The following is a 13335-nucleotide window of genomic DNA, read 5'->3' as shown; positions in this document are numbered from 1 at the left end:
TATGTTCTACTTGGTTAATATTTCTAAAATAATATTGTGAGACGTGTTTCGATGCTTTCCTCATCATTTCCAAACGTTTTATTTTTATTTTACGGTCTTTGAAAATTATGCGAATGTATCGAAACAAGCGCCATAATAGATTTCGAATAAAAGTGGTATTTACCAAGTAAAACTTAAAATATAAATGGATATGTATTACCACAAAGTGACTGCTGAATCCATTTACGGAAAAAATATAATCTTTTCTTTAAAATATTATTGTCTACATAATTCAATAATCTTTATACTTTGACATGTTGACAAGTTTGTGTTTATATTCAAGTGACAGATTTTTTTCATAAACGCTCGTTGTCTATGCCTTTGTTTAAGGGAATAACCCACAAAGTCTCTATTTTAGAGGTCTATCTGCAGCTAGGATAGTATAGATAAGGAAGGTATACGTAAAAAATACATCAGAAACACTCAGACCAATTAAATTAAATATAAATTAAATTCATCTTTAACTCTCGGGAATCGAACCCACGACGCCGGTTTCGCAGACGAGGGTCTACCCAATTATGCCACGGTGTCTGTAAAAACACGATATTAATATTCAATCCCATTAAAACTTATAACCAGATTCTCCATATTTGAACCTGTTTTTTTCATTACCCTTCCTTCATTTTATTACACGTACATTAAAATTTAAAGTCAACTTATGTTTATGTGCATTAAAGTAAAGTATTGTAATAATTCATCATTACGAGAGAATTGCCCATTAAACGAAGTTATATTATCTTTTTTATCCGAATAAATAAAATATTAAGAAACGTACGCATTGTTATAAAAAATATATTATCTTTTAGGTAAAAATTTTATAATATGTTGATAAGAAAAAAAACTTTAATGTGTTTTAAGTTTTTTCACTCTAATATATATTCAATATTACCCTGGACTGATATCTAAAGCGGAGGGCTGATCACCTTTCCTTCATGTGTGAACGATCAAGATAACACTGCGTTTATATGATGCAGTACTCTCTACGCACCATCGGGTGCGGATGAGGGTTCATCAGACATCTATTCAGGATGAGGGTTCATCAGACAAAACTATTTTTTTATGATTTTTCTACATCAGATAATGAGTCATATTTAATTTATATTTAAAAATAAAAATAAAACATAATTGTTCCGTAAGCGTAGTGCAAATTAGTTTGAAGTATCAAAATATTGAAATTATTAAATTTTTTCGCTATATTGTTTCGCCCTTTTAAGGCAAAAAATAAAATTCCCCGCGTCTGTTGGTTCTAGTTTGAAATAAATTAATATTAATTCATGGTGGGGAATCTTAACTAACGCATACTGACGCCATATATGGATAAATGATAAATATGTATTTTTCCAAACAATGTAAGCGAAAAATACGTAGGTATGGATATTAAAACGTGCATACTCTTTGGTGGGAAAAATTGATGAATCGAGTGTGCTTATTTGTAAACTGAAACAAGAAGGCACTGAAAAAACAGACATGTGTTATAAAAGCGGCTAGCGCCAAATATAGATGTGGAATTGTATGATACATTGTATTTTATACGCTCAATTTCCTTCGTATAAACTATTTATTACCTGGTTGAAATTGAATTATGACCAAAAGACTTTGTTATTACATAATTATGTTTATTTGTCCATCCTTCATTATGCTACATTATTCTTCATCTACTTCAAGAGCCCTCTGTCCTCCACTGCTAGATATAGGCCTCTTCCCTTCTTTCCGTTTCCTCTGATCGGTTGCTGCTTGCAGCCAGTTTCTACCCCCCACAGCGACTACGTCGTCGGACCATTTCTTTTGGGGTCTTCCGACATCTCTTCTGTTTTCCAAAGATTTCCATCGTAAAAATTTTGGGATTCATCTTGTCGAGTCCTGCCTTGCAAAATGTCCGGCAGGACATCTCTTCTGTTTTCCAAAGATCTCCATCGTAAAAATTTTGGGATTCATCTTGTCGAGTCCTGCCTTGCAAAATGTCCGGCAGGACATTTTGCAAGGCAGGACTCGATATAATGTCTACCGGTTTCGAAGCTAACCGCTTCTTGATAAAGAAGCGGTTAGCTTCGAAACCGGTAGACATTATAATCAAATTATAATTAAATATTTAACGTGATTTTAAAACAAAGTTACGTTTTATTTGTAATACAAATCGTTTATGGTCATCCTGAGCCGTACATAGTTTTGCTGTTCAAACAGTACATCACGTGTGTGCGAATAAAATGAGTCTGGAAATAGACCGTTTGTGTTGGTCGATTAGGAATGGGCAGTCCGATGGGTGAAACAGTGGGGATTGTTCCTTTTCTTACAAAAGACCTTCACCAACTTAGCATACTCGAGTCGAGTGCTAATTCTCTCGTGATTTTCAGCAATTTGCTACATCACCGCCAGAAACAAAATCCGCCAGATCCATGTATGTAAGTCGACTTTACAAAAAATGCAAAATTCTCCGGGTAACATTTATGTTTCAAAGATTTGTCGATCTTTAGATAAATATTATGAAATACAGAATTTTCCACGTTTTTTGGATTTTTTTTAGTATTAAAAAAATACGAGACATAAACCGATAATGACGTCATCTTAATTTTTGACCTACCCCCGCTCTCTGATTGGCCAATATGGGTTAGAAGGCGAATTTCATTAATATAGCGGAATTTGAAATACAACAATGTTTTTAAGTATTTTTAAACAGGGTTTTCTAGTAAATAAATACTTTAAACAATAAAACTCACAATTGATATTCCGATAGAGTATTTATTTTAAAATCTTATAAAATTGGATTTGGCGGATTTTGAAAGTAGGCGACACATATTACAAAACTGGATTCAATACTCCTATACACCGAATGCAAAACCTCGGCAATGATTTCGCGGACCATATCGATATCTAGAATAAATATTTCACTTCCTAACTATAAGGCCATAATAATTACAATATTTAAACATAATGCAAAATTTATTTATTGATTTGGCGTTTAATTCTTTAGTACTCCATTTTAATTTGTGAATTAATTTTTAAATCAAACGTAGATTTTTTGAGTCTACGAAGTTGTATTTTATTGAAAACATATAAAAATTAATATTGTGACAATTGTTCCGTCTAGTTATGGCATTTTCAAACGAATGTCATTCGAATGGCATTTTCAAAACAACAAAAAAATCTGTGTTTGATTTAAAAATTAATTCATAACGCATCATTTCTTATTTTATGTGTTCATCCTTGTTTAGATAAGTATTTTTCGAACCAATAATAAACTTAAAAAGAGAAAACATATGTATTTTATTATCATATTATTTTATACAACATGTAATATGTTATGTACAAATTAGCTACTGCCGTTCATAAGGGAAGAAAAAACATTAAACATATAAGTACTAAATTGTACTTGTCTTTAGAATAAGACAAGTAATGGAAGCTAGTGCAACAGCAATGCAATCAAAACCATGGTAAATGCTTATGACTACAGTGTCAAGAAACACGCTCGCTGCCATGAGCAATTCACCTTTTAATTAAATTATTTTTTTTTTAAATCGAGACCTATCTCATCTCCAGCATATGGCAAATAAAAATTAACATTACTCAGCTGTTAAATTCTGTCCATGTTTTCACCACTCCTTACCTCAAACTTATTTAATTTTAAACTTTGGAGTATTTAGTGCGACACCCTATATTATTTGTGGAAGAAAATGACAACTAATTTGAGTAAGAAAACGTCATTACCATTATAAGAATTAAAGAAATAAAGGAAACAAGAACAGAAAAAGAATATAAGAAAGAAAAAAATGTATATTTGATACATTCAGAAAATAGGTAATATTAAAGAAAAACAATAATTAAAATAATAAAAAAATAATAAAAATCCAATAATCATAAATATCAAATAAGATTATGAATTATTTGTTATTTATTTATAATAAAGAATGCCATTTAATACTTGTTGTAACTAAAATGATTATGCTGGTAGTCAAATATGTTTATTTTATTAAATTTGTCCATCTGTTAGTAGAGGTTAAATTAAGAGCATTTCAAGAGGTGTTCTTGAACGATCGTTTATTGTTAAGTTTATTTAATAAGTACGAAAGATTATATCCAATTTGCGAACAAAATAGTGAACAGATGTTGTTAACAAAATGTTTTATTAGTATCCAAATATTTACCTTGTTTATTTGTTCCAGGTCTAGAACGGGTGGCTGAGGAGTTGATGGGTCGCAGGAAATGGAAACTCTATCAGGACGTGTTACTAGCCAGAAACCTTCCTCTGCAACAGCCAGACCAGAGCGAATCCCCAGTGGAGCCTACTTCTATAGAGAACCAGGACATAACGGACACTCGGGAGCTCAACCCTCAGGAGAATCAAACGGAAGAGGAAGAAGAACGACCCATGATAGCCACCACGGAAGCGCTACAGCGCAACAACAGCGCCACAGACCTCACCCAAGACCCCCAAGACCAAACTTTAAGAAAAGATCAAGAAAAACAATCGGAGACCGCCATAGTCTCACTGGACGAAGATTCCAAAGAACCGATAGAATTGAAACCATCAGAAGACGGTCCTTCGACTCTGAAAGAGGAGAACAACACACCGCAGACAACGTTAAAGATAAAAACCATAGAAGAGATCAACACAGTTGGTAATAACGATGGTGGTGGAGCGACTGAAACTATTTTAGAAAGCTTGATCAAGAGAAGTAGCACTGGGCCGCCAAGGAAAGTACAGCCAGCGGACTGGAGGCCACAGGACAAGTGCTACTTCTGTGTGGATGGAGAGCTGGTCAGACCGGGATCTGAACAGCATCCAGCTGCCCCCGAACAACCTCCGGTTAGTACACTATTTATAACTATCCCCGCGAATCAAAACTACATTAATTATAATGATGCAATTTTTTCATTAATTGATTCAATCAAATCTAACAATTTATAATAGGTTAACACATTGGCTTCCAAATATATCATAGGGAAGATTAAGGATGGCATTTTACTTGACATCTCAAAATAGATGAAAAAGAATATGAAAGTCTAAGCATTTAAAGGGCTTGCAACTTGTCATAAGCTGATTTCATTTACTTAATCGTAACGTGCAACACTTATGATTGACAACCACTCTACTGAAGTTAATTAAATTTTAGGAATATCTATTTATATTTATTAACCTCTTGACCTAGTACATGTGTACATGATCGCGAATAGGGTAGAATTGGTGAATATTACACCTGTGTAAAGTGATCACTTAACCAGACTATAACAAGTCGCAAGCCCTGTAAATGCCCAGATATTCTTCTTCATCTACATATCGGCTGTCCAAACTCAAAACACAGTAAGGGACATTTTTTTGTAATACGTTTTTTATGCATTTTTGGACTAAGTAGATTCTACTTAGTCCAAAAATGCAACAAAAAAAACGTACTACAAAAAAATGTCCCTTACTGTGTGTTAAGTTTGGACAGCCAATATGCTGAGATGTAAAAAATGTAATAAATACAATAACTCCCAAGTGGAGATAATCCAGAATTGTGAATAAGTATTTAGGCCTACTCAATATGTTGTATATAGTCTACCTGCATGTTTTGTTATTTTACCAAGTAATTTTTTTTTATATTGCACTGTAAGTAATGTATTTTTACCTACTTTATTACAGAGTCCTCAAGCCGCGGGGGAGTCGGGATCCGAGTCTGGGTCCAGCCGTTCTGGGCCCAGCCCAGCGGGACCTCTCGGGGGACCTGGTCCAGTTGTGCAGCCCTCGTACCTCCTCAACCAACAGGCTCAGGCTCTAGCGCACCTCCTTCAACTGCAGCAAAACAGACATCCAACCATGAATCAGGTAATAAAGTCTTCTTATGCTTCTCCTGAGATGTTGATTCCCAGCTATCAATCCATCACTTTGGTAGTCAACCTGGGAGGCGTTTATCTTGATTTTGGCCATGCGGTGCAATGTCTGGATGAGAAATCTGTATGGTTCCATTCTCCTCAAATGCGCATGCCATTGTCTCCTTCGTTACCTTCCCCACCAAACGACATCTTCGATTTCGCATATTTTTCTTATCCTGGTGTTCCTTATTCTCATAAGTCATTTGGTCACAAGCATATAAAAAGACCTATTTAATGAATTAAATATTTCAATAAACTCCCTATAGAAATTTAAAAAAATAGAAGATTTAAAAATTCTTAAGAAAAAAATTAAGGCCCATTACATATAAATCTTGAAAAAATATATAAAAAGACTATTATACCATTAATTATATAAAACATTAAACCACGAAGACTAAGTCCCTCTCCAAGCTCAAGAGCTCAGTCTCTTAATATTATCTCTTAGTACTAGTATTAGATATGTTAAAAGTAGGAATGTCTACTAAATGCATTAAATTGTATTAAAAATTATGTAACTATATCCCTGAGGATTGATAGATCTAGGCAGACAATTACTAAACTAAAACAATTTTTACTTCATTAGGTCCAATCCATGGCAGCATCCCTTGCTGCCGTAGCAGCCCTCGGTTCTCCAGGACTTGGTGGCCTACCTTCTCTTCCTCCCTCTCTTGTGCCTCAAGGACTATTGCCTCCACACTGGTACCTTCAACAGCGGCAAGAAAGGTAAGTTCTTTATTTCCTACACATGTATCAAAATTATTGAATATTTTTTAAAACCTTTTCCACAACTGAAGATTTATAGGATATATTTTGTCAAGGCTCTACTCGTTTACGAGTTATTTTAAATTTAAAGGATAATCTTGAATGATTCCATATTTATATCATTTAGTATCAAAACTAAATTATTAATTTCTACTGTTTTGAGATAATCACGAGAAATGTGATATATATCTTGAAATTCAAATTTATCATAAAAACAAGAAAGTCATTAATTAAGATATCACATTAAAGTTAGATATTTAAATTGTTTTGCATTTTTTAAAGTAGGTACGTATACCAATTTATTCAGTTATTAGACATTTTTTCTTGTTGAGACAGTCACGTTTTAAATACAAGGTATTCATTCCTCGCCTTTTTATATTTTTATAAATAGGATTTATTTATTTATGAATCAAAGAAACGTTATATTTATATTAATTAAGAAACGTTACATTATAAATTTTAGACATTGAAGAACTTAAAAATAATCTTTTTTATGTCTTTTTTTGTTATAAACTAAAAAATACTACTCACGTGTCGAAATGCCTGCAGCTTATCGGTTGAAAATGTATGTCACAGTTTAAAACTAGCTTTAGGCCGTACTTGTTACATTCTGATACTATGTATTTTTTAATTTTAAATACACCAAATCCATATGGATAATTCACATTCTGATTTCACAGGCTTACCAAAAGTAAGTTTTGTTTCAATTAATCTGTTCGATACTGTACATTTACTTTTTTATATACAATACAATGATAGAGTTTGATCCTGTGTATTGAAAAGATAATCCTTTGCAGTGAGCTCACATTCGGAGGAATCATTTCATTAGTCACTTAAATTGACCTTATTACTTAGAATGATCGGTGAATGACGTCACGATTAGCGGTTTGGGACAGCCAATCATGAATCGAGATTGCTTACAAGGATATAAGAAACCAATCAACTTGCATATTATGTATAGAGCTGCCAGGGAACGTTTGGCTTACGTATGGAAAAGAAGTATTAGTATTTTAGTATTGTAGTATTAGTATATATTTTACATCTTCTTCTTCTTCTTCTTCAAATTTTTGTTTGGCTTTTCATTCTTCTAGATCGTTCTAGCCAGTGTTGAGTTATTTAGTATTTTACAAAAAATGATGCTGTATAAATTATGATATATTTTTTTAAATTATAAGTATTTTATATTTTTATTCGCAACCGTAACGGTCAGCACGCTCGGCTATCGTACTAGTCCCTAGCTCGATTCCCTGGGGGGTCGAATAAATATAATTGAATTTTTTCTCTCTCTTCTTATTTTATTTCACCCAGGGTGTTTTTGAATAATATTATTGAATGAATGCAATTTTGTCCGCCTTCATAGTGTAGTGGTTAACGCGCTTGGCTAGGCGCTATGCTGGAGGTCACGGGTTCGATTCCCAGGGGGAGGTCAAATAAATATAAGTGATTTTTTCACCGTAATATTTATTCAATACTACCCTGGTACCTTAAGCGGAGGGCTGATAAACTTGCCTTCACATGTTAACGTTTAAGATAACACTGTGTTTATATGATGCAATGGCCTATGCACCATCGGGTACGGATAAGGGTTTGAAGATATGAAGAAGTATTACACTAGTAGTATTTTTCAAAAATGACGCTGTATAAATTATGATTAAGTATTATTATTATATGTGAATATTGGTTGACAACATAGTAAAAAATAAGACATTTTAGTGACAGAAGACCAAAGCTTAATTTTGGTACGTTCAAAAGTAACCGATTTACTAATTATTACGCCATTTACTCTTAGGGGTAGTCAGAGAGAATAGAACGCCATACCACTCTGTCTTTGTAAAAAATGTTCTCTTCTTCCACATTCTTGCTTCTTCTTATACTTTGCCTTATATTTCAACATACGAACTGACTACATTCAAGTATTTTTAAATTTTATCATGCCAAGTTTTCCTCAGTCTTCCTCTGTAATAGGTTGAAGAAAAAGTAATTTCGTATTTTGCGCCCTTTTTTTACTAAGTATATCTAGTTCATTATTGGTCACATCGCATAGGTCGGGTCAGTACTTTATTGATCTTTTTTTATATTTTTTTATTAAAATTAATTGTATACATGAATTTTAATAACAATTTGAAACATACTTAATTTTTTTATGCAGAGACCTAACAACCCACCTTGTATTATTTTTAATTATTTTAACCTAATATATGTACACACAAAAAATAGAGAAAAATTAAGAATATAAACTTTTTACAATTTTCGTAAAATTAACTCTTGATCATTTACCCATTCCTTTATTTTGCCTTGATCCATCGCAATATCTATTTTTTACCAACTTTTATACAATATGTGGAGGTCCTCACCAAAATGTTACATTTCCATTTTAAATGATTCTAAGTAAACAAGAATTCTAGTTTGTGATTTTTTTACGTTTTGGTGCGATTTAATGATTTCATATTGGTTTAACACAGGATTTTTACAACTTTAATTAAGATTTCGATAGAGTACAGTAAGCAGAACAGATTTGCATTTAACGGGGTTTTTTGTGCAATATTGGAAATGTTACTTTTTGGTGGGGACATATCGCTCACTCCTTTCAAGAACGTCATAAATAAAAAATCGACAATTTTTAGTTGTTTATGTTTTCGGAATGCCCAGAAAATGTACTATATCCAAACAAAAGAGGCATATTTTTAACTTAATATTTACCCGCTAGAGGGCAGAAAGTTTTGTTTTTTCATTTTTAAGAAAAGGTATTGTTTAATTATTTTTTTAAATACACTAAATATTTTTCTAATTGAGAAAAAACCCTCAGATTTTACCTGAAAAGATCTGTTGCACAGTAAAAAGTTCAAAAAGTGGCTTGATATTTATTTTTAAAACATTGTGTTATATTTTTAAACTTTAAAAACGTTCTCTTGAAAAGTTTTTTGATTTATGACGTTCTTAAAAGGAGTGAGCGATATATTAAAATATAATGTGCCTTGTTCATTTTTTAATGTTCATTTTACTTTAAATTCAAATTACTCACTATCTTATTTTGACTTATATTTAATCGAAAACTTTATTTTCAGATTAGCACGTTTTGGTTTTAAAAATGCCTGTAGTAAATTAACGATACGGGTGTAACATGTTCATATGTAGATAAAACACGTTCATGTATAATGCATAGTTGAAATGGAGAACGAATGAGAAAATATTATTTAAGTATCTGTATTAAATATTATACATCGAAGGATTCTAATGTGACTGAATTACACAAGATTGTTCGAGTACTGACATGCAACCCTAGTGTATTAGGCATTGCTTCAATTCTCCTTTGATTATCTTTTTTTAACTAAATATTTGTCCGCCTCCATAGTATAATAGTCAGGGCGCTTGCCTACGGTACTGGAGGTCCCGGGCTCGATTTCCAGGGTGAGGTCGAATAAATTTGATTGATGATGTGATTTTTCGCTTTTAAAACACTTTTGCCAAAGAATCCACTCCTTTCTAACAAAACTTTTTTTAATCACTAAACAATTAGTCAGTCACTTGTGGTCATATATAATTAAGAATCAACTTCACGTATAGTGCATCTTAACACATATCATACATATGTATGTATAAAAATTTTAAAAAATTAAAACAATATTAATATAATTTTTTATCAGGTATTGGATTATTATTTTCATCATCAATATCATCATCACATTACACTCATCAAGATGAAGAAAAATATGGAAGTCTGGACATTTGCGGGGCTGACTACCGTCAAAGGCTGGTTAAAGTGAATGCCCAGATTTCCATATTGTTCTTCATCTTTGATAAGATGTCAAAAAAAACTATAATACATAAATAATACATAGATATTAAAATAAATTTTATTCCGGAAAACTAGCATTTTACTGCATTATCCTTAGTTTTTAACACATATGCGTATTGTACGTATTTACATGTATTTTTTTTTTATAGAATTCTTTACATGTATTTACATAAGAAAATTGCATTGATTTCCATCTCCAGGCCCTCCCAGCAAGAGAGGGTGGCAACGCCCCCTCGGAGCTCGCCCCCCGCCACGGCCGAGCAGCCCCTGGACCTGAGCGCGCGCCCCACGGGCGGCACGGGGCCCCCGTCGCCCTCCGCCCTAGAAGCGCGCCTGGCCGGGCTGCGCGGGGCTCCGATAGACCCCAAACTGTTCAAGTAAGTGAAATTTCAAGTCAATCGATCGATTCAGCAATAAGAGTATAGCGACGCCAAACCGATTTTCAATTGAAAAATTAATCATCATAATCCACGAGGATATAATTAAATACATGCGGAGCCGATAAATACAACTTCGTTTATAGTAAGGTACTTGCAATATATTGCCAATACCTAAATAATCTAGCTGCCTTATATGTTTAAAATATAATTCAGTCAGAGATTCAAAATGAATGAACTGACAAAATATTTTATAAAATGATTAAAAAACACTTATTTTTATACCACTTGAGTTTATTAATGACTACTTGTTTCGGAAGCAAAACATCCATCGTCAGGTCTGAATTAAAACTAGAATATAAAATAATAAAAAACTATTCTATATCTTTCCATGAAATATTTTATGGAAAGATATTTGTCTGAGTGATTAGTTAAGTTTTCTCATTTTCCTTTCAACATGCTTCTTACCTAATGTTTTTTATAAGCCTATTTGCTGTACCTTTTATTGCTTTATATTTTACATTTTGCCATGTGTTTTCTTAATTGACATTTTTTTATATGTTTTTCAGTCTTTTTAACCTTAATCTCATGTCCCAAAACAAAAAATGAGTAATGGACATTACTGCTTAAGCTTCTTACCTTATTTTTTTTAATACTTTTACTACACCGGTATTATGTTTTATATTTTTTCCAGTGTTAGGTCTTAATTTTTCACTTTCGTATTTGTTTTCTTTACTTTCTTATCTTTTTTTAACTTTTTTATTTGTTTTTCAGTCTTATTAACCTAAATTTTTAAATGAGTAATGGAAATTACTCATCGGGAATATTATATATGTAACATTTATGTATGTTACAAGTTTTAAAATAGAATAAAAGATTATTTAAGAGTATAGTTGTTAGACTTATGACAGTCTGAAGCAAGCATTTTAATTAGCATCATAATAATAATGATAAATTTAGATAATTTATTTACAACAATTTTCGTAAAATTGTACCTCACCTATGTATTTGAGAATTACTCTCACATAACACAAAAAAGCACCTCTCAGCAATAATAAATAGAAAGAGATGAATCGATGCGATGCCTTTTATTTATTTATTTAAACTTCATGTACAGAAAATAAAAAGTACATTGGCGGGCTTATTGCTAAAAAGCAATATCTTCCAACCGACCAAAAACGGACTGTTTGGTCGGTTGGAAGAAACGGTTTGATACCATATATAGCCATTTGCAATCAGAGGGTGGATAGTACTTGAACATTTAAAAAAACATAAATTGCAAATTGACATTTAAAAAAAACATAAATTACCAAAAGACGATAATAAGGAGGGCAAAGGAAGAAGGGAGTTTGGGGAAGGAGGTAGAGGGAGGAGGTTTGATCGACAGTTAGGATTCTAATGACAGATAGTAAAGTCTCAGACGTTTTTAAAAGTTAATACATATTATTGTCTGATGTAATAGATTTTATCAAAAAACTAAAAAACAAAAAAAAGAAAATGAAAAAAAAAAGTAACAAAAAAGTATTCTAGGATTCTAATGATAAATAGGTAGAATCAGGTAGCAAGTTTAAGGAAGAGAGGAAGGGTCAGGGGAGGAGGAGATGGACAGTTAGGGTTTTACACCGCTAAGTATATATTGATATTAGATATAAAAATAAAACTAAAAATAAATTTGTATGAGACCACTTTTTGAGATTATTAATGTTAACATGACTAGTATCGAGAACTACAGATGTTCTCATAAACAGATAAAAGTACAAATATTTTGCATTTTTCACCAGTTGATGAGACCATCGGTAGTTCTCAAAACTAGTCGTAATTATATTAATTAACTCAAAAGTTATCATTTACAAGTTATGTTTATGTTCATATTTTATTCATTACGATATTCCAGAAAGTTATTTTATTTATTGTTTCGGCATTTACTTTGTGGTAAGACATGTTAAAATGATTAACGAAACACTTGTTAGTAATATTTTTTTTGGAATTTGCGAATCACATATTCCTCTCTCATAAATTAAAATTATTACACTTCGTACCACGTACCACTTAGGCCAAATTATGAATTATTTAGAAAATTTATAAATGCGAAGAAACCTTAATAATTATAATGATTTATTAAATAATATATTGTTTCAAAACTCTTCACCTTTGTTTTCCATTTTTCCTTTATTTTCAAACTCCGCCCCCTTGACTAACCCCTTCCCCCTAACTTACCCCTATCCTTATTTATAATATAGAACAGTTATTTTTGTATTTTAGTTATTATTCAGACCTGACGATGTAAGTTTAGCTTCCGAAACTAGTAGTCATTAATAAACTCAAGTTCATTTTTCCACAAAATTATTGTCAAATCAATAAATAATATATTTTGAGATTAGTGGGCAAGTACTTCAAACATTTAATAAGATAGATGTTTATTGGGTTCACTGATTTATACCTCAATTCTTCGTATTTTCATAAGATATACCACTTAAAATAAACAGAACGTTCTAAACTCATTTTTAAAAAGGG

The 13335-nt window shown here is 32.0% G+C and overlaps 1 protein-coding gene across 18 annotated transcripts in view; it reads left to right on the top strand.

Annotated features, from left to right (window-relative positions):
- Eip93F (Ecdysone-induced protein 93F) overlaps positions 1 to 13335 on the top strand; it is a 127462-nt gene that overhangs the window by 99419 nt on the left and 14708 nt on the right. For all 18 annotated transcript variants that reach the window (XM_088258729.1, XM_088258730.1, XM_088258741.1 and 15 more), the window contains 4 exons: positions 4197 to 4840; positions 5657 to 5839; positions 6470 to 6609; positions 10645 to 10821. In XM_088258729.1, coding sequence (XP_088114855.1) covers positions 4197 to 4840; positions 5657 to 5839; positions 6470 to 6609; positions 10645 to 10821 — 1144 coding nt within the window. The remainder of the gene's footprint in view (positions 1 to 4196; positions 4841 to 5656; positions 5840 to 6469; positions 6610 to 10644; positions 10822 to 13335) is intronic.

This window comes from Brachycentrus maculatus, unplaced genomic scaffold, assembly GCF_059751285.1.
Source record: "Brachycentrus maculatus isolate JH-2025_06_01 unplaced genomic scaffold, ASM5975128v1 h1tg000102l, whole genome shotgun sequence".
Classification (NCBI taxonomy): Eukaryota; Metazoa; Arthropoda; class Insecta; order Trichoptera; family Brachycentridae; genus Brachycentrus; species Brachycentrus maculatus.
The sequence above is the reverse complement of the archived record's forward strand: the minus strand, read 5'-3'. Positions and strand labels throughout refer to the sequence as shown.